Below are 22,018 nucleotides of genomic sequence, written 5' to 3'. Positions count from 1 at the left end.
ATTTTTGTTTAATTTGTTGGTTTTCCTGTTTACTTTTCTTTTGTCCAAAAAAAAAAAATGTTTTGGCTTTTTAAGGGATTTTAAGGATCTCCAGGGAGGAGGGGGTTTCAGAGAACGTGTGTGGGGGGAGAACCCTCACTTTTTTTTCCACTTAAAAGGGGGTGGGGAATAAAAATGTGTGAGAAAGTAACACTGTTAACTGTGAGGGAATCTTCCAAAAATAAAAACGAAAACTGTTAAGCATTTTTAAAAACCCACAAATTTTCACTTTGATCATTTTTCTTCAAAAACTACAAAAGGACCCCTGACTTGAAGTGGTTTCCATCATCAACAGGGTTTCCAGTCTGGTTCAATGCCACTGAGCACCCCCACAGTACAAATTGTTCCAGCGCCCCTGACCACTGCCCTAATGCAAACTTGATGTGGGTTGTGCCAAGGTGACCTTGTTAGAGTCCATCTCTGCCTTCCTCCCAGGATGCCAGCCGTGTGCCCTGTTGCAGGGTACTGTAATGTGCGGTATATGTAGCTAACTGCTATGGGGTTTTTTTATTGCATACTGCAGTTCCAGTGTGTGCTGGTAAATGACAGATGAGCACACCATGCACTCTGGCTGCCTTCCTGCAGGAGGGTGCAGTAGGCAAGCGCCTCTGCACGGTGGGTAGCTACAGGAGGCGTTACACCTCTGAGGCGCATTAGGCTTCCCCCAGGAAAATTCACACGAGCTGAAAACGTGTCCTGCTATCTTTACATCAACCGGCTCAGCTGCCTCGATGCCGCTAAGTCCGTAGGACTTCCAGCCATTCATTGGTCAGCATCAGGAACTGCAGGTCTTCTTAGACTTTAGACGCTAGTAAGTTCCAACCTGCTGTCCAGGGACCTGCTAACAGTGGCTAGGACAAAAGCTGAACCCTGACAGAGGACTCCAGGCCTGGAACTTGACTGGCAGAATGCTGGAGGTCCTGACTGGTCCACAGGTTCTATCTAAAGCCAGCCCAGGAACAGGAAGTTGTCCATGCAGCTGAGAGTCACCCTATTCTGGATTGGGTGCCTCCCGCTCCTGCTCCCGTGGCTTGACTTCCTGGCATTCCGACGTGGCTTGACTCCTGGTGTCCGACTTGTGGTTCCGATCTCAGTTTGCCTCCTGCCTCTGACCCAGCCTGACTCTGGTTACCGATTCATGGTTCTGATCGCAACTTTGTCTCCTGCTTCTGATATCCCAGTATCCTGACTTGACCAACTGTTGACTCCTGTCTCGTGACTGTGGACCCTGGCTCTGACCACTAGGTCTGGCTGTCCATGAGCCAGCTGTGACAGTCAACCTGGAGTGAAACTGAAACTGCAGGAAGAGGCAGACCCATGCTGTGGAGCCAGCAGCCTGAAGCCCATTTGTGTGAAAGATGAAGCTTTGTGACTTTGAAGCTGCTTTGCCCCATTGCTTGCAGGTGGCTGGAGAACCCTTGTATGACAAGCCCATCCAGCCGCTGCTACTCCCTGCCCTGGGCTGGCACAGCATTTATAGTACACATGCAAGACGGGTTTTCACTCGTAATCCCCAAAGGGCAGGATTTGGTGCTGTGTCTTCATCCCCTTTTGTTGTTTTCCTTCTGCCTTGCTGCTATTGCCCACTAACATTCCATTGAGCTCACTGGGAGGCTGGGATGTACCTGGTCACATTGGGACTGATTGCTAGAGCCCTGCAAATCGGGGGCTATCCGCATCCGTGTACCTTGTTTGCGGATCGCATGCGAATATACATTTCGGCTCTACTGATGATTCTCTTTAAAACAAGCATTTATCTGCGCTCTGCACCAGCTCAGTAGAGGTCCCTAGTCATTGCCAGTCTGCAAGGAAGGAGCAGTCCCTGTTCTCTGAATCAGACTGCTGCGCGTTCCATACTTCGGAAATGCAGACTGCATAGAAAGTGACTTTTAAGCTACAGGAACAAATCTCACCTCATTCTGACCTTACCTTACTCGAATCACTTCCTTGTGTCCCTGATTTTGACTCTGGGTCACACATGGGGCTTCATCCTGCCATGTCTTAAGCACCCTCCCCTCCTATTGACTTCAGTATGAGTAGGGGACATCCAGCATTGCAGAATTGGGCCATAGTGCCCCCCACATTTGCACCTTGTTAGGTCAAGCGGTGTGTAGCTAGTATCCCTGCAGCCCGCACAGAAGTCTTTCTAGACATCAGACGACCTCTTCCCAACATCGTGCTTGTTCTTCTAAGTATTGAAAAGCTGCGGGACCTGCAGTATAGTTAGCAATCTAGTCCATGGGTGCCAAATCTGGACCAGGAGTCAGACCTATTATGGCTGGGAATTGTGAGGTGCATCAACATTACTCAGCGAGAATGCGAGCTGGAGAGCAAGGGGGCTACAGGTATAGTGTTTGTCCAGTATCCTGAATAAAGGTTCTGCTCTGCTTACTCCACCATAGTCCTGTCTCTTTCATGTGGGATGTGTCAGTGTCCTAGGATGATTATCATGGATTGTGCCTAGCTGCAAATAGGTTCCTCCCTTCCTCTACATTGATTTCCAGCTACCACTGGTCATTAATATTTCAAAAACCACCTGTGTAATAGTCTGAATTACGTATGATTGATTTCACAGGTAGAGGGGGGCAAATCACATGATTTCATGTCTGATGGGTCCAAGATGCTGAATAACCATTTTATGGCTAAATCACAAACAAGATCAAGTTCAGGCAGGTGTCCTTTGAGCAAAGCATAATGACAATTCCCTGCAGAAACTCAATGAAGGTTATAAAAGTGGAGCCCTAGAGAGGGCAATTGCTGTACTCACTAGTGTCATAAAACGCTTGGAGGGTAAGATAGCCATTAATGTGGTGGAGGGGATAGAGGGGGCTTCATTCAACTGAAGTACATGTGGTATATTTGCCTTTTTTTTTATTACATTTAGGCCACTCATTTATTTGCAACATGCCAAAGAAATGCCAGAAAGGGACATCCAACAGAGCAAGCTCCACACTGTGCCCGTTGAAGGGGATTCCTCGAGCCAGCTAAATGTGATACTGGGCACAGACAGCAATAGGCTGGAGCAAGATATGGTTAAGAGAATGGCAGCAGATAAAGGAGAGGCCACGGAGGAGCAAGCAAAGGATAAGAATGTAATATCAGCATCCAATAAGATGCAAACTCAGGATAAGAGTGCCCCACCAGCACCCAAGGGGAAGGAAGCCAATGCAAAGACCATAGCCCAAGACCAAGCAAAACCAAAACCAAAAAAGGCCCCTGTGTCAACTAAGCCCGGTGCGCTGAGACCCACTACAAAAGGCAAGGTTCATCCCAGCCTCCCGGTGCAGAACATAGCCCCTCCCACAATGCAGAATGTCAGGACTCAGGCTCCTACAGTGGCAGAAAAGAGAAGGCTGAGGATTGCCGATTTCAAGTCCGAGCCTCGGTGGGATTTTGAGGATCGCTATATCTTGGACAGTTCAGCCCCGCAGTCGGTAAGCGATTACTATGTGTTCTGGCCACGTATACAGCTGGATGGTCTCCTATAAATCTACCTCCTTGTTAGCCTCCACATTAGTTTTTCCAAGTCACCTATTTTCATGGATTTCTTGATTAGCCTCTGGCATGGACAGGTAGCTACATGCAGAGGAGCTGCCCCGAGCTCAAATGAAGGAGGCATGTGTGGATTGTAAGGCAGGACGGAATTTGGCCTTTCATTCAAAACAATTAAGTTTAATATATAACTTTTGAGATATATATATCACCTTAACACATCTTGCCCAGCCCAACCCTGGGATTAGCCTCTGACACAGGCCAATTGTATATATTTAGGAGGGGCAGTCCTTATTTTGCTGCCAAAAAAAAAAAAAGAGAGAAAGAAATCCTTCCCCCCCATCCCTCTTCTATCCCACCAGAAATAAATCCCTCTGTTCCAGCGTACTGCCTGGTGGATCCCTGTTTTCCCACTCCGGCTGCGGCTGGGAGCCCCGGGGCCTTTAAATCACTCCCGGAGCTCCCAGCTGCAGAGGTGGCTGGGAGTCCTGGGGCTCAGGGGAGATTTAAAGGGCCCAGAGCTCTGCTGCTGTGGTGATGGCTGGAACCCTGGGCCCTTTAAATCCTCCCTGCAGCGGCAGGAGCCCCGGGTCCTTTAAATTGCTGCCCAAGCCCGGCTGCCGGAGCCCTGGGGTAGCGGTGGCAGGGCTAGGGTGGTGCTTTAAAGGGCTCGGGGTGTTATACCAATAAAATAAAAACCAGCAGGATCTTATTAAAGGGAAAAAGGCAAAATACCACATTTATTGTGAATACAGAAAGAATCATAGTAAGCAGTTAGTTACAGCTATCACATTCCATTCAATCTCATATTTATTCTCACACACACACACACCGGTTCTGCAAGGTTGTTATCATAGTTACCAGCCTTAGAGTTGCTCATGCCAAGCCACTGGCCAGGTGGCCTGGACATGAGGAGGGAGCAGGGCCTTGTCAGATGCTCATCTGATGCTCCTGGAAGCTGCTTTGCAGAATCAGACCCCAAAGTTCTCACTTTTTAGAGTCTCTTTTTATAGGAATTTCTTCCTATGCCAGTCTATGGGAATTGCTTCATCATGCTGTTGCTGAATCAATCAGCAGATGGCACATTCCTGACGGCTCCCTGCTGCTAGATGTTATCTTGTTCTTTGGTTCTCCCATTCTTGAGGCTGTTGGGTGGATTCCAGTCTGCCCTCCGGGGGTCCTCTGGTTATTTCCACTTGACGCCTTCTTCAGCCGATGGACACTGGATTCTTAGGCTGGCACCTCCCTGATCATTCAGTTATTATCCACACCAAGCATCCATCCACATACATCCTCTATCTCTATTTTAATCACAATTGTTAATACAACAAAAGGGCGGGGAGTCTCTGGGTGCTGTTTCTGTTGTTAGAGTATTGCTTTGAGTCTCTCTCTCTGTGAATTACTTTGAGAACAGACTCTGTCTTAGAATGTACTAACACAATTAGCAGCTTGCAAGTTTCACCCACAAAGGGAGAGAAACAGTACCAAAAACCAAGAGACCTCTTAATTAGTAATACCCTGGAATTTAAACTATGGGGAATCAAACTCATTTGTGATTTTAATACAGAACTTCTTTAATATGATCCAACAGGGGCTCCGGCCACTGCAGGGAGCCCTGGGCCCTTTAAATCGCCAGCCTGGGGAAGCTGGTCTGGTCCAGCACACCATACTGGACCGTACCGGCTTACTTTCATCTGTGGATGAGGGAAACAAAAGGTTACACATAAAACAAAATCATAGAGACAAAACTTAACAGGCTAACCTCCTGTCTAAGGAAGTCTTATCTCACCCAAAGTATACTGCAATGTTTCCAACCAAATCTGGTTGTGATCACATTTTCATGAATGTAAATGCACTGCCCATTTACTTCCTAGGTGCAGGATGCTGGGGTGTCTTTTTTGTTCCCCAAATATAGTCCAGCAAACCTTTGAAGCATATCTCCATATAAGGTTCTCTTCCCCCACTGTGTTTTCCTTTCTGAAATTCTGATAATCTTTCAGCATAGACAGGGGATGGGAGACCCACTGTGAATGAGACAGTACTTAATTTACTTTTCAACAGCGAACCCAGGGAATAAACATCCCTTGTCTGACAAAAAGCCTGCTTGTCAGCTCCGCCTTGATCCAGACTTTAAAACATATTTTCAGTACATATACATAACTCCAGCAGTATCTGCACATACATGTCACAATGATATGAATGACCAGTAAGAACTCCCATGACATTCTTTGGGGAACCAGAATGAACATACCAGAATCAGGATCCAGTAACCCGCCTTGCCAGTTGTTATTACGGGGTTCTTGGATCACAAATGGATCCCCAAATGAAAGTATTAACTTTGTCCCCATAGAAATCACGGTGCCCACTGCTCCAATGCAGCCCCCTCTGGGGTGGAGAGCAGCGGCGGCAGACCAGCACAAAGTGACACTGGGTAGCAGGTTATGACAGGAAGTTAAGGACATTTTATTCAGCTAAAACTACACAAAATTTCACTAGGCAGAACTTAATTGCTCATGTTGGATTTTGGCCAGCACATGGGGGATGACACCCCTAGAGTCTTTTACAAAAAGTGTCAGGGGATCTTTAATGAACACATGTCGGGACCTCAAGTTTTAGATTTCAAGTGGGTTCTAGCCCACGAAAGCTTATGCCCAAATAAATTTGTTAGTCTCTGAGGTGCCACAAGGACTCCTCGTCGTTTTTACCCAAAATATGGTCCATCACGCAGCCCCTAAGGATGCATAGGTTCCGATAGTGAGCCTCAGGGGAGAAGCAGCGCTTGTTACTGACTCACCATCTCCTGCACATCTTGCTTCACTGGGTTTTCCCCTAGAAATCATCCACCCACCTATTATGCCACGCTGGCCCTGTGTGAATTTAGGAGCTGTGACAAGCTCTAAACCTAGAGCAGTGTAATGAAGCTGCCGGCAGAGAAGGAAAGACCTGAGTCGCTAGAGGCCAAACTGCTCGAGGTTAAACAACACTTTGCTGTTGATACAGTATTTGTATGAATGGCGACAGACCTATAGGAACATCCTGCACCATTCTCTTCGCTGCACTCATAAAAACAGAGCAAATAGAATTAGGTGTGTCCTCGTTAGCGCAAGAGAGGAGACTGGCAGCGCTCGCACACACAGCGCAGAGTTTCCTCTGTTGGCGAAGCAGCGTCAAGGGGGGCTTTGCCCTCCGTCCTTCCTGCTTTGCCATTGCTGGGCTCAGAGGGTTGCGGATGCCTTCCAGGCCTCTGCCAGACCATTAGTCTTCATTTGCTGCTTTCAAAGCTATTCAGGAAATCCACCTGTGCACAGAGGCGGCTAGTAGCTGGAACCTGCTGGAACCCACACACCTTCTGCTTGTGATGTTGTCTCATCTAGTGGCACCGAGACCATTTAGAGAGAGAGATCCCATGAGTCGGCTCTACAGCCTTAGCTAAGAGTGAGTTGGCTTTTAGCTCATGCGGTAGAGGCTCATGCAGTAAGCTCCCAAGGCCCCACGTTCGATCCCGCCGTCTGTCGGTGTGACACTGGCACACACCGTGGTTGTCCCCATTGCCTTCAGTATTCACCAGGCTGGAGTCTGATCTCAGTGGAAGGCAGTGGAGTTTCTCAGAATGTACAGCTGAAATCAATGGGAGCTGTGGGTGCTTAGCACCACTGAAATTCCAGCCGATACTGGTCCAATGTCTCTGTTTCCCCACCTGTAACATGACTTAATACTCATCTAACTCAAGAAGAAGGAGGCTCTGGTGATTATAGCCGTTAAATGAGGGTAGCGTTCAGGAGCCCGGGGTTCTATGCCTAGCTTTGCCACAGACTTTCAGTGTGACCTTGGGCAAGTCACTTCACCTCTCTTTCTCATCTGTAAAATGGGGATAATAATTCTTCCTTTCTCCCACTCTTAGCTATCTTGACTAATTAGATTGTAAGCTCTTTGGGGTCAGGGGTTGCCTGACTGTGTGTTAGCGGCACTGATCTCTAGGTGCTACCTTAATACAAATAACAATAACTCACATTAGTGGAGTGAGGCCACAGTGCTAGTGAAATTATCTGAGGAGCCTTGGACAGTAGATGCTGTCAGCGTGCAGAAGCAGGGATGAAAATCTCACAGACACAGAACTCTCCAGGCAGCCACCCAATCCAGTTTTTTCCCTATGTTCATGTGATGCTTGAGTAACAGACTCACATTCTGTGGGACGGGCCACAGAAGGGGACGTGTAACTCCAGCCAACCCATGGATTAGACTCAACACATCTCCCTTGTGGTTTGTTGATCTACCACTATGTGGCAGAGGTGGGAGTCTCATGGATCCGAAGGCGACTGGCTGTGAGCGTCTGTGGCCCCTCCATGAGCTTTCCAAAGAACGCCTGCAGCGTTCAAAGTCAAGGGTATGTCACAATGATTTCCCTGCGTATCTGAAAAGTGCTGATGAGCATGAATGCAGGGGAGGCTTGTGCAGCTGCCCTACAAGCATTAAGGTGCCTTTAACTAGCGCACTGCCTTGTGCAGAGTTTAGTTAATCTTCCAGTCAATGCTATAGCCTTAGAACTCAACCCACTGTGTACTGCAGTAATCCTTGACTAGGCTGTAAAGCTTCAGGGATGTGGAGCTGCACACAGAAGCTTGGGGCTTAAAGCCAACTTGCTGCAGGAAGTAACTAGATTTTGGGAAGTTTCTTCCTGCCAATCAGCACTCACTTTGCTGAGCTGCCCAAAGTGCAGCCTGAAGGGCTGATGTGGCTTGTGAGATTTGCTACAATGCTGGCCTACGGCAGCCTCCTAAGCCCAGATAAGATCAGGGCCCTAACTTGCTGGAAAGGAGGAATTGAGCTGGGTGTAGCCAGCTCATGCTGCAGTGAGTTCTGCTGTTGGAGGCGGCGTGTTGTTACTTCTCTTTCTGGTAGCGCAGCTAGAGAGGAAGTCTAAATTCTTTGGGGCAGGGACTGTCTTTCAGTTCTGGGTTTGTACCGTGCCTAGCCCAATAGATCCTGGTCTGGGACTGGCGTTCCCTGGTGCTACTACAACACAAATCAATAATAATAATAGTGTAACACGGCAGGCGGGATCGAACCAGGGAACCGCTGAAGCTTAGGGTTACCATATTTGAACATTCAAAAATGAGGACACTCCCCCCAGCCCTGCCCTAACGCCACTCCTTCCCTGCCCCCATTCCAACCCCTTCCCTAAAGTCCCCACCCCAACTCCGCCCCCTCCCTGCCCCATTGGACCCCTTCCCCAAATCCCCGCCCTGGCCCCGCCTCCTCCCCTGAGTGCACTGCGTTCCCCCTCCTCCCTCCCAGCCACGCGAAACAGCTGTTTCGCGGTGCAAGGGCTGGGAGCTAGGGGGGAAAAGCAGGCACTCTGTCAAGTCATCAACATTCACTTTCTTTCTCGAATGATCAACATTCACTCTCTTTCTTGAATGATCAACTCTTCTTTGGGGAAAAATAATAATGGCAAAATCCTGGACGTTTTTAGATATTTAAAAATTCCTCCCGGACGGCAATTTAAGAACCAAAAAGCTGGACATGTCCGGGAAAATACAGATGTATGGTAACCCTACTGAAGCTAAATGCATGAGCCTCTACTGCATGAGCTAAAAGCCACGTGGCCCTTAGCTAAGGCTGTAGAGCAGACTCATTAATCTGTAAGTGGTCTCGGTGCCACTAGAAGGGACCCAACACCACACTCAGGAGGTGTGTAGGTTACATAAGGAAGGGCTGGCCTGCAAGTTGCATGAGATGCAACTTCTGAAAGAACAGTGCTGGAAACAGCCATATAGTCAGCTTGTGCTCAAGATCAGCCAGGCCACAGCTGCTCTTTGCCTGTAACTGTAGGGGAGGATTGAACCGATCAGGTGCAGGGTTCTGTTGCTACTGCACGCAAACAGGTGACTCCTGGTCATTGCAAGCAGAAGCACACTGCAGGGCGTGATGCTTTTATCTTCAGTTTTTAAAACGGGTTAATTCAGAGCTGACAGCCGCCTGCACTGTGGGAAGAGATGCAGAAAGCAGGGAGGCATGTAACCCAGTGGAAGCAGCCGTAAGGGGATGTGCACCACGGTGGCTGACCGGGAGGCTGAAGTGGGGAGTGGCTCCAAGGAAAGGAGGCGTGGTTAGGGCCTGGGCAGATATGCACATTGAGAGCTGGTGCAAGGGGACGTCCAGCTGTGAATGGCATGAGCTCTGTGTCGAGGAGCATAAGGCCATAGAGGCCTCATTCAGGGCAGGGGGCAGCCCCCATTCAGCAAGACCTGGTCAGCCACTGCATCATAAAACCATAATGGCATTTTTCCGAGACAAGCACAAGTGCCCCTGGGTGGGTGGGTGGGTGGGTATTCTAGCTCACCCTGCATCTGGAAGACTTTGGCTCTTAGCTGCTGCAGCATGAAGGCCCTAGCTCAGTCCCTAGTGTGGCGGCCAAGATGGTGGCCATCATGTAACCCTAGTCTGCTTCCTTGCAACCCTGTCTTCTGTGCTTCCAGCGCTGCCCCGATGCCGTGAGGGCCAAAGCCACCAAGTCTGCCTGGCTGAGGGACCTTTTCCTGCCCAACATCACGCTCTTCATAGACAGGAGATACTTCAACCACAGCGAGTGGGAACGCCTGGAGCATTTCAAACCACCGTTCGGCTTTATGGAGATGAATTACTCATGTGAGTCGGGCAGGGGGATGGTGGGCTGGGCTGGGCCTGCTCCCTCCCTGATGCTCACAAGGTGCCCTCTCCCCACTTGAAGTGCAGGGACAGAACTTCCGAGCTGGGACACGCCCTCATTGGGCAAACACTGGTTCCTCCTGCTGGGACAGGGAGGTGTCTTCCACTTCTTTGTCAGTTCCTGGAGCAGGCCAGTACCCTCCATCAGCTCCCAATTTTGTGCTGACTCTGAGGCATGGGCCCTAATTCACCACTGCATTACTCCCATATAACCCCACTGAAGTCATGGCATTTCACTGAAGTCAAACAAGAGCAATGCAGTGGTGAATCGAGCCCATGGTTTCTTTTCCTTGCAAAGACTATGGTGTTTTTTTGATGGCTCCTTTAGTTGAGGGACTCTTGAAGTAAGTAGTGTATTAAGTATCCAAGAAGGTATGGGCAAGTATACCAATAGGCAAAGCAGCTGCAGCCATGCTAGTTAGGATAACAGTTAGGTGAGCTGTCAGCCCTCATGCTCCAGGCCATAAACTGATTGCCAGTTGGGGTCAGGAAGGAATTTCCCTCCATGTTGCCTTCCAAAGATGTGGAGGTGTTGCCTCTGGAGCATCCCATGTGGCGCTGTTAGAGACAGGATAACAAGCTAGACAGCCCACAGGCTGGTTCACATATGGCACTTTCCCTGTGATCCCTTCCCAGCCTGAGAGCTGTCCCAAAATGCCCCATTCACTCATCCTCCTTGATGGAAAATCACCTGTCTGTGTTTCAGTGGTGAAGGAGGTCATAACGATGCTGCCACCCAACCCCTACCAGCAGGTCCTCCTGGCCAACAACACCAGGCAGAGGCCGACCTGTATCAGCTGTGCCGTGGTGGGGAACGGTGGGATATTAAACAACTCTGGAATGGGCCAGGAGATCGACTCCCATGACTACGTGTTCCGGTAAGAGATGCAGCTTCCTGTTACTTTCCTTTCTCCATCATGCACTTTTCTTTATCCCCCCACTCCCTTCTACACCCGTCTACTGCCTCTACAGAGATGATCCCACAAAAAAACTCCAGAGCCATGTTTTAACCATGTTTCCAAATCATTGCTACTGGCCTGCAAAGTCCAAGGCTAAATAACCTTTGTGCTCAACCTTATTCAAACCTTCCTGGTCTGTAGTTCAGACTGGAAATCTCATAGGGACGGGCTTTCTTATGCTATTCCCAGGTCGTCTTATTTCTGGCTGGGACAAAAAAGTATAGCTGTGGCTGTGGTATTGTGTCACTTCCAGTGCCACACTGGGACCCACAAGTGCGGAGATTGCAAGTGAAAATGGGGGTGGGAGTCCAAAACAAAGTGCGAACAGCATGTTTCTGAGCCTCAGGGAAGGTTCCATCTGGATTCATTTCCCGCTGTGGCTGTCCACCCCAGAGTGTGAGGTGGTTCCTAGGTGGCTCAGGTTCAATGGTAGTTTTGGCTCAAGGTTATTTTGGCCAAACCAGTTCCCCCAGCCCTGCTGTGAACGCCAGCCCAGTGATTCAACCAATACGCTGCTGACTTTGCAATTCTGTTTGATTTTTCTGGCCCAGGGTGAGTGGGGCCGTGATCAAAGGTTACGAAAAAGACGTGGGAACAAAAACGTCCTTCTATGGATTCACAGCCTTCTCCTTGGTGGCCTCTGTTGTGACGCTGGGGAGCAAATTCAGCAAGATCCCAATGGGAAAAGTAAGTCAGGCACGTGACGTGTGTACACGTGCCCTTGGCAAGGAGCTGCTTTGCCTGTGGCCTGCGTTTCTGATCCTGACCCATGTGAAGGGCAACAGGGTAGAGGTAGCATCTCAGGTCACAGCAGAGTTAGCCCAGGTCTGGACGCCTGGGTCTGGGAGCCCGAGTTAGCCCAGTCAAGTATCCACACTGGCAAGGCACACTTGAGTCATTCCAAGTAGCTATGGCCAAACTGGTGCTGCACTAGCCCAACTTAGGTGTGAGGGTACAGATCTACAAAGGTATTTAGGGCCCTAACTCTCACTGAGTGAGGCACCTTGGAGGAGCTGGGCTTAGGAGTGCTGGGGGTGTAGCCCAGGGTTCTGAGCACTGCACTAAGCTGTGTCGCTCTAGTTGTTTTGCAGTGTGCTGTGGAAATGCTCTGAGCCAGCCAACACAGTAAAGCCAAGCACCCCTGGCTTGCTACGCTCCTCACTTCCATGGCCTCTGTCCCGGCCGGTAGCACGGCATGGATCCAACTCAAGACCATGACCTGTTCCAGCTGTTGGCATTAATGCAACTCCGTTCTGCTCTGTATCACTCCAAGGTAGAGGCTTTTGGCCTGCAGCCACCTTGTGCTGTGATTTTTGTCAGCTCCCTTAGCTGAGCGGAGATGGGTTGGGTCAATACTTGGATGGCAAGTCTTCATGGAACGCTCAAGTGCTGTAGAGAAGCTATGTTGGATCGCTCTTCCGTCTGAGTCAGCCATGACCTGGCATGGTGGTAGGGTGCCATACGATACTGGATGTGCCTCTTTGGGAGGAGACATCATACTGAGGCCCTGACCATCTGTGGTCATTAAACATCTATTTACACTTATTTTGGCAAGAGCTAGGCACTAATCCCAGTGTCATGCCCGGATTATGTTTCATCTACTTATTCGCCCACCTGCAATTTCACTTTGAAATAGTGTTCTTCATTTCCTATTCTAAAGCACTAGGCAGTGTTGTTGTAGGCTGCTAAACAGCTACTGTAATGAATCCCAGAGGTGGATGATGTGATCTGTGTTCATAGCTGATCACTGTATAGCGGTTTGGGCACCTTTGAGATGAAATATTCCCTAGAGGTGTGTGATCACATTACTGAATTTTGCTCCGATGGCTGGGTTACTGGGGAAAATCCAGTGGAAGCTGTGGGGTGGAAGTTGGCCTTGGATCACTTTTCAGTTCAATTGAATCTAATTTTTTCTAACTGACTTGAGCGGTTGTCAGTCTGGGGGTTGGGAACAGACATCGGGGTCATGACTAGAGCTGAGTGAACAATTGATTTTTCAGTTCTGTGGCCAAACTGAAAAATCTCCCCAAAAACTAGTTTCAGGTCGACCTGAAACAATTTTTGTTCATTTTCTCTTGGGGTGGTTTTTACTGTTTTTTGTTTGTTTGTTCTTTATAATAAATCTAGCTACATTTCTAAATGAAACATTGTTTTAAAATGAACATTTGAAATGTTTCATTTTGAAAATGTTGAAACAAAGTGGTTCAAACTTTTCTAATTTTTGGCGAGGGGGGGGGGGGGGTTGTTTTTTTGGTTTTGGCCAAAACTATTTGTGAATTTGGGTCAAGTTCTTGAATAATTTTGGACGGCCCCAGACTTCATTCTTCAACAAATAAACTATTTATCGGAAAAATTTTGGCCAGTTGTCAGCATGACAACCCTGCCCTATCTATGTGGCTAAACGGGAGGGGAAGTCTGGGGACAGTGGTGGCTTTCAGTTTTGAAAAGGGGTCCTGCTATGGCAAAGGGTGTGAACTACTGAGTTAATGATTTTCTCTGTAGTTATAGATCTGATCTAATCTGTCTTTTCCCTCTCTCTCACCTGCCTCTCTTCCTACTAATCTGTGTCTTGCTCATCACTGTGTCAATCGTTATCAAACTAACGGGTGTGTCTTTTGCTGTTCTTTACAAGTAAATGTACGCAAGCTACCTAACCATTTGCTGCTCAGTTACCTCCCAGTTTTGTTTCCAGGGGATATAATTAGCAACAGGTGACTTTGGCTCTGTGCCCAAGAAACACAGCAAATCCGGGCTCTTGTTTGCTATTAATTGTTAATGCTCATCTCCCTCTCATGTCAGCCACTAACTCTTCCTTGGTGGGTTTTCTAGGAGATCAAGTACCTTCACTTCCTGGAGGGCACGAGGGATTTTGAGTGGCTGAAGGCTCTCCTGCTGAACAAGAACGTCAGGAAGGGATTTTTGGATGCGTACGGGTAAAACAGGCTGCCATATACCCTGTCCTTGAACAGTGAAGCTTGCTGCAGCCTCACCTCCCTTTGTGCAGAGCTGCATGAAAAATCCCCCTTGTAATTTCATTTGGAGAAGTCAGACTTCCCATTTGCTCCTTTGTGCATTGCTGCAGGAACGGCCGTCACGCGCTGCCCCTGAAGTGGCTGCATGTCAGTGATGGGTGTCTGAATGCTGCAGCCTGTACATCAGTAGCTTGTAAAGGACTTTGTGAGTCTCCTGAATAAAATGTGCTGTTTAGAGCTGCGTGAAGTTTTTCAACTGAAACTTTTTTCCAGCAAAAAAACTGCAGATTTGGGTCAACCAAAATATTTCCCAAGTTTGTGCAGATTTGGGCAAATTGTTTTGGTTGAGGAAAAACCAAAAAAGAAGAAATCTGAAAACGTGGAAACATTTTGTTTCATGTTTTTTGACATTTTCAAAATGAAACGTTTTGACTTTTTGATTTGAATTCACCTTTAACCATATTCATTTATTTATTTTAACTTAAAGGGGGAAAATATCTCAACATCAACATGAACCATTTCCTTCTGGGTCAATCTACACATTTTATTCAACCCCAAACTAGTATTTTTATAAACTTTTTGATGCATTGAAAATTCTAAAACAAATTCAGTTTCAGTTTGACACTATCTTAATTTTTTCTTTGAGCTTTTCAGAGCTGCCGGTGACATGAAAAACCCATATCGGGCACATCTTTATTGTTGTTATTTATTCCTTTATCCCCCCTTGAGGGATCAGGGCCCCATTGTTTTAATTCCTGTACACACATGCCATGAAAAGATGGTCCCTGCCCCAAATTGCTTATATTATAAAGCTACAAGAAGGTAAAGATTTTGCGCTGTTCTGGGAAATGCTCCAGAATAAGTTAGCATAATTTCTGTCTGTTTCATCTCTTAGCAGCGTGCATGATGGGGCCTGATTATTTTCACAAAGTGAAATGTGTGGTTAGAGCACTCACCTATTTCCATTCCCTTCCCTAGGCCCAGACCACGGGACAGATTCAGTAAGGATTTCAGTCTGGACAATTATCTGGTCATTCACCCTGATTTCCTCAGATACACGAAAAACAGGTCAGTAGCAGGGGGTTATTTGCCATGGCGAGTGCCATTTGTCAAACTGTCTCTGAAAGGCTGCTTGCTGGATTCTGTCTTCTTCATTCTTTCATCCCCGCCCTCTTCCTCACAACCCCAATCGTATAGCGGGTGAAATTGACTCCCATACAGAGAGCAAACACAAGTAATACTTAAGCAGAACTTCAGTGTCGTCTAGCCCTCATGCTGGCCCTCTGCCAAGGAGTGGATTTCACCCATAAGAAGCTGAGAGGCGGAGAGGGAATGACTACAGGGCAGTTTGCTTTTCAACCTACAAGAGGAAAGAGTATTGAATTTGGCCCATCAGAACAAATTAATGCCCTGATCCTGCCAATGGATCAGTGTAGGTGGAACCCCTGCATCCACGCTGAGTTCCTCTGAAGTCAAGTTGCAGGATCAGGGCCAAATTGTCTGGTGTCCTGCCTTTGACAGAGGCCAGTGCTAGATATTTCAATAGAAACCATAAACCCCCTAAAATGAACTTTCTTCCTGACCCCGCCAGCATTCTATGTCCTGAAGGATGAGGATGGATAATTTTTTATTACTATGCTAACTAGTGTGATTGCCACTGCTATTCTTTTATAATTGTCTAATCTTTTTTAGAAACCTACAAAGTGATTTGCCATGGTAATGTCCGCCCGTAGCAGGTTCCATGTGTAGGAAAAACTACTTCCTTTGCCCCCCCTTTAAAACATGTTGCCTTTCAATTCCTTTGAGTGCCCACCTGTGCTTAGATCCTGGGAAGGCAAACTGCAGCCCAAATGGACCATCCTTTATTTTACAGACATCAGCCATAGCTCCTCTGACTCTGCTCCTTTCTAAAGAGTGCTAGAACTTTATTGTTTCCTACCTTGTGTCTCTAATCAATGCATCATTACACAAAACACGCAGGGCCCCCAACAGCTTTCATACCCCTTCTCTGAGCCTCTTCTACAACTGCTCTTTGCGTCCTACAAGTGGATAGGATCATGGGATATCTGACCAGTGCAACGCCCCGTAAATGCTATCCAGGGGACTCCCTATGTGTTTGTGCATCATACCGTCATGGATGAGATCAACTTTAGACACCAGCCCCGCAAAGCCAGTATTTCTGATGGATGGGGCACCATTGTTGCAGCCATGTGTGGCAGTCCCATGTTGTTTTCAGAGGTGGTACTTCCTGATGAGACTCCATGCATCATGGAGCTATTCATTCACCCAATCTTCAGGACAAACACCCCACCCCTCTGTGCGGGGGAAGGACGGTAAGTCCTGTTAGGCACCTGGGGGAATAATTCTGAGCTCTATAGAAGCACATAATGAGCCCAGGGTCAGGATGAGTCAAGATGTTGGAGTGCACAGTGGCAAATTAATCACAGGGCCCATGCTCAGGGGCACTGGTCAACTGGGGGCCCCCAGAAAAAATCCACTGCCCAGAACTTGGGCGGCCGGGCAGGTGGGGAAGCCCCCATGTCCTGACCCTGCTCCCCAGCAGAAGCCGCGGGATGCAGGAAGACCCAGCACACCCCACTCCGAACCCGTCCCTGGTAGCAGGTGTGGGACAGCAGGGGAAGACCCAGTACCCGCACACCCTGCCCCCGACCTTGTCCCTGGCAGAAGCCACAGGGCGGCAGGGGAAACTCCCATCCCTGACCCACACTCCAGCAGAAGCGCCAGGCAGGTGGGGCAGGAGAAGCCACAGTGCCCCAACCCTGGTCACCCCGCAGAAGCACAGGGAGTGGAGGGGGAAGCCCCAGCATCCGGATACTTGCTGCGGCCCTGGGACTGGAGGAGCTTTCACTCTTCCTGCTGCGGCCCTGATGTGGCACAGGGACAGAGCTTCTCCGGTCTTGGGGCCACGTGATGGGGAGGGCAAAAAGGAGTAAACGGGTTGGGGGCCACAGTGGGGGGGGGCAGAATCGGGGGGACCCTGGATGGGACAGGGACGGGGCCCAGGGGAAGAGGCACAAAAGGGTGGGGGTCATGGGTGGGGCCGCAGGCAGAATGTGGACGGGACTGTAGGTGGAAGGGGTGGGGAGGGGGCCACCCACTTACTCTGCCCCAGGGCCCCAGGAAACCTTAATCTGCATCTGGGAGTGCAGCATCTCAGAGGGGTGGAGGTGCATGTGGGTGAGACAGACCCCCCAACTTTCCAGCTGTCTGGCCTGATTTTGTGGTTGGACCAAATCAGTGCTTAATTTGTAATGAAAGAGGTCCCAGGGCTCAAGCAATTTTTGTACTTTCATAACTGAAGCGGCAAGCCCAGAGGTGCCGGGGCTATGAACTGCCAAGCCTAGAGGTGCCAAGGCTCAGCCCTGGCAAGCCCTGGCACAAATTAAGCGCTGGACCAAACCCGAATCAAAGGTTGGCTGACCCTTATCTCAATGTTGAAATGCTCAACATACTGTGGGCAGCACTGGCCTTCAGAATGTGTGCCTCATGCATTAGACACATGGGGAGGGACAGGCTGCCTCCCCAATCAAGCCATCACACCTGGAGACCATGCTCCTCCTTCTTATGTCCTGCTGCAGGTTTCTGAGATCCAAAAGTCTGGATAAGTCCTACTGGGCACTATACAGACCCACCACAGGGGCCTTCTTACTGCTGACTGCCCTCCATCTCTGTGACCGGGTAAGGACTCCAGAGGGCTACTGATCCCCACCACACTGCCTGGGATGGGCAAAAGGCAGTCTTCCGTAGTCTCTAGCTGGTGAGAGGGAGCTTGTATGGTGGATCGAGCATGGGGCTGGTAGCCAGGAACTCCATTCTAATCCAGCTCTGCCACCGAATTCTTCTCTGGGCTTGGGTTAGTCATTTAGGGCCTGATTTTCAAAAGCACTGAGCACCTGAAGCTCCTGTGGGCTTCCTTTGGGGTTGTGAGTGCTCAGCACTAGGGAAAATCAGGGGCCCTTAACTTTGCCATTTCTCCATCTGAAAAATGGGTATTATAAGCTTCATAAACAATGGGAGTTTGGACTCTGTGAAAACTGAGTGAGGAACTCACAATGGGGCCTAATAATAACAATGTATGGGATAGGTGCTTCTTGCAAAACAGAGACCTGTCTGTCAAACCTAGGATTTTACTCCTTGAAGATTTAAGTCTCCTGATTATATTGTCTCAGGAAGATCATATTCCTGAAAGACCCATGGGAAGGGCACTCAGCCTCTGGTTATGCTCGAGGACGGGGGAAGGAATGGGATGAAGGGGCATGGTACGAGTCATGCATCAGCACCTGGGTTGGCCAGTTAAGGAACTACATTGCAGACTGACCTGGTGGCAGACAGTCTAAGTGTCCCAGTGACTCGGGGACAAGACAAATGGCAAAAACACCCCTATGGGTTAAGAAGACCTGACCTGATCCTCCTCTTGTGCGGCTGGGAGCGTAACTCCCCTGACTTCCAAGGCTTTGGTGTGAGAGCAGAAGGACAATCTTTGGAGTGAAAGTTCCTAGCTTGGTCTGGCTGGAACCCTACATACAGCAATCTGGGAGGCAAACTGCCCCTTGCCCCAGCTGCAGGGACCCCACACTTACCTCTCCATCTGGAAGCAGCTCCCTTCTCTGATAGCCATGCCCTCCCAGCTCTGTTTCCCCCCACCCCTCCAGCCCCGGACTTCCCCATTTCTGAAGCCCTCTAACCCACTGGACTCTTCTGGCTTTTCCAGGTGAGCGCCTATGGCTTCATCACAGATGGCTACCAGAAGTACTCGGATCACTATTATGACAAGGAGCAGAAACGTCTGATCTTCTACACCAATCATGACTTCGATCTGGAGCGAAGGGTGTGGAAAAAACTCCACGATGAAAATGTCATGAAACTCTACCAGCGATCCTGACCTGGGGCCAAAGGGACATTGGTTGGAGAGTTTGACCCTCTCTGGCAAAAGGGTCATATGGGAAAGAAACTTGAAAGGCAGGGGTGCGTCCTGACTTCAAGTCATATTCTACTTATTTTCATGAAGGTACGTTAATTCTTTGGCACGGAAATCTTCTGTCTCAGGGCGTTGGTTCCAGTAATATGCACCCCATGCACCTCGGCAACAGGCCAGGAAAGAAGCACTAAGCAAACAGCAAGGACCTTCCCAGCTCAGACCACACATGCAGCCGGTGCAGGGCTGATTGTTACTCTAGGGGCTACAAAAGCCATTGACAGTTCTTTGGTTTGCAGCGCTGTCATTGGGAGAGAGGATTCCAAGCTGGAGAGATCTTGAATGTTTCCATCTAGAAGCCTTTTGCTAGCAGCAGACATATCTATGGAGTTCGGAACTGGCATTCAGCTGGGTTTCTTGGGAGAGGTGCAGCAGTCATTGGGGACAGGGAGTCTGCTTGGACTGCTGTGGTGAGCCCAATTGCATGGTGCATCAGGAGTCCCATTTAACACCCCTGCTTGAGCCCACAGAATAACCATTGCCTTGCTCCCCACTCTTCTGCTGCAGCTCATGTGTCCCCATCCATCCCTCTGTGTAATTGGTGGGAGATTGTTTTGGGGAGGGGGATTTGTTCCTGAGCTCAGCCCAAGTCGATCCAGCCCTGATTGTCCCACTCTGGTTTAGCTCTTTTTTGCCTGTGTGCAATTAGACTGCTCCCATCGAAATGGGGCTAGTTTTTTTCCAGGCGGTTACCAATATGGTCTAATGGTTAGTGCTCGGGAATTTGGCACCAGGACTCCGGGGTTCCATTCCTGATTCTGCCTCGTGATCTTGAGAAAGTCACATATCCTTTCTGTGCCTTGGTTTATACTCAGTAAAATGGGTATAAAAAGGTTTTCTTTCTTAAGGGACTTGTGACTAGGGCTGCATCAATAACTGGCTTTTTGGTTTGCTGGCCGCAAATTGTTTTGGTTTGACCTGAAACAAGAATATTTTTTTCAGCAAACTGAAAAAAGTGAAGAAAAAAAAACATTTTATTTCAGGTTGAAAAAATGTTCCCATCAACAAATATTGTGTTTCATTTTTGAGTTTAACCTTTAAAAACATGAAGTAAAATTCTAAATGAAAAGTTGTTTTGAACTGAAAAAATCTGTTTCTGTTTTGGGGGATTTTTTTGTTTGTTTTTGCTTTTTTAGACCAAAACAATTTGGTGAGTTTGACACGAATTCGCGAAATGTTTCAGTTGACCTAAACCTGCATTTTTTAATTTTTTTATTTTTTTTAGCAAAGAAAAGTTTCAGCCCAAAGATTTTGCCCAGCTCTACTTACGAGGCTGAACTAGCAGAATAGCTCTGGGAGCTCCTCTGGCAGAAGATGCTAGAGAATGACGCTGTATTATCAATATAATACTCTGAGCTCTAGACGTTTAGGCCACATCTACATTAGCACATATGTCAGCAAGACTTTTGTCGCTCAGGGGTGTGAAAAAGGCACCCCCGTGAGCGACATAGGCTTTGCCAGCAAAAGCACTCGTTTGCACAGCGCTATGTTGGTGGGAGATGATCTCCCACCGGCATAGCTACCGCTGCTCATTGGGGGGTGGCTTAATTATGCCGGTGAATGCTGCGTGGGGTAAGATGATCTGTTCTTGCTGCAGTCAGTGGGCCCCATCTGATGAATAATCCTCACTCGTTTGGGGCCCAGTCCTGTCCTAATGGGCGGTTGAGGTGCTCAGCACCTTGTCAGACACGCTCAGGATCTCCTAGGATGAGGCACTCACAGCAGTTAGCACCTCCCAGATATTTCAAGGCAAACGATTGTGGTAATTCCTTGCCCTGCTGCTCATCGCTGAGTGTCATATAGAGACGGCAAAGCTGGGACCTGCTATACGCTAGACGGGGTTTGCAGCCGAACGATGCCGCTGTGTTTTGGCTAGGGAGGCTTTTGCTCATTGCAACCTCAAGAGAAATGTGTTTATTTCACTCACCCACACGCAGGCTCCAGCAAACCCAACCACTTTAATGCTCTGCAGAAATTGGTGGGGGGAGGGGCAGGGATGTGGGGACGTTCCTATTAACACTCTGGCTGCGAGTGACATGACTTTCCTTTACCAGGCCGTTCTGCAGGGCCACGGAAATGCCACTGAGGGAAGCACCTGAGTTCTAAGGGGAGGAATTTCAGATCTGTTTGGCAACGCAAATTGTCACCGTCATCTGGCCAGCTCGGCCCAGAGTTGTTTCACTATTTTTATACATATGCTTTACAAAGGGTGACCAGCTTCACACCTTGGTTTGTCAAACCATTTATTCGTGTTTATGAAGGCTGGGTGTGGCCTCTGCTGGCGGCTCCCTGGGGCTACTCAGCTACCCTTGGGATCCCCATTGGAGTTGAGATGAAACGTGCAGTGTCACCTGTTGTGAATGTTTTGCACAGCCCCCAAAGCTGCTCTAAGGAGACAATTCCCGGCACACCAAAGCTGCACCTATCCAGCTTGACCCTTTAAAGGTCTGAGCCAGAGCCCACTAGAGTTAATGAAAAGACTCCTATTGATTTCAATGAGCTTTGGATCATGCCTTTAGCCCTTCTAGGGTACTGTGACTGGGTCCTGTTTGTCAGTAACCCCGCAGTTGTCTGGATCTACCCTGGGCGTGGGAGAAATGTACTGGCCTTGTCTACATTGGGATTAGCCCACCCTCGAGCCAAGCGTAGGCAGGGGTAAGTTCCACCAGTGCAAATCAAGGCTTTGCTTGTACCACGCAGGACTTTGCCATGTGCTGATGGCAAAGTGGTTTAAAGGTGTTTCCTTTCTCAGTGCAGGGAGTCCAGATCAGCCGCCATAGTCCAGGTGTGTATTGAGAAGGAGGGAAGAGAAGGTTTAAATCCCTCCCCCCTGTAGATGAGGCTGAAATAGG

General features: G+C 48.7%; 1 protein-coding gene across 4 annotated transcripts in view; it reads left to right on the top strand.

Moving 5' to 3' along the window:
- Nucleotides 1-20,238, top strand: part of ST6GALNAC1 (ST6 N-acetylgalactosaminide alpha-2,6-sialyltransferase 1) — a 53,603-nt gene extending 33,365 nt beyond the window's left edge. For 2 of the 4 annotated variants that reach the window (XM_027834719.3, XM_043527650.1), the window contains 8 exons: nt 2,924-3,473; nt 10,011-10,179; nt 10,946-11,117; nt 11,750-11,885; nt 14,028-14,131; nt 15,149-15,238; nt 17,770-17,869; nt 18,903-20,238. In XM_027834719.3, coding sequence (XP_027690520.2) covers nt 2,924-3,473; nt 10,011-10,179; nt 10,946-11,117; nt 11,750-11,885; nt 14,028-14,131; nt 15,149-15,238; nt 17,770-17,869; nt 18,903-19,073 — 1,492 coding nt within the window. In that variant the 3' untranslated portion in view covers nt 19,074-20,238. Of the gene's footprint in view, nt 1-2,923; nt 3,474-10,010; nt 10,180-10,945; nt 11,118-11,749; nt 11,886-14,027; nt 14,132-14,280; nt 14,376-15,148; nt 15,239-17,769; nt 17,870-18,902 lie in introns of those variants that run through there. The other 2 variants (XR_005227566.1, XM_043527651.1) reach the window with 2 other exon arrangements.
- The last annotated feature ends 1,780 nt before the right edge of the window (nt 20,239-22,018 follow it).

The sequence above is a fragment of the Chelonia mydas genome, chromosome 14, assembly GCF_015237465.2.
Source record: "Chelonia mydas isolate rCheMyd1 chromosome 14, rCheMyd1.pri.v2, whole genome shotgun sequence".
Classification (NCBI taxonomy): Eukaryota; Metazoa; Chordata; order Testudines; family Cheloniidae; genus Chelonia; species Chelonia mydas.
Note: the sequence above shows the minus strand (reverse complement) of the source record. Positions and strands in the feature narration are given on the sequence as shown.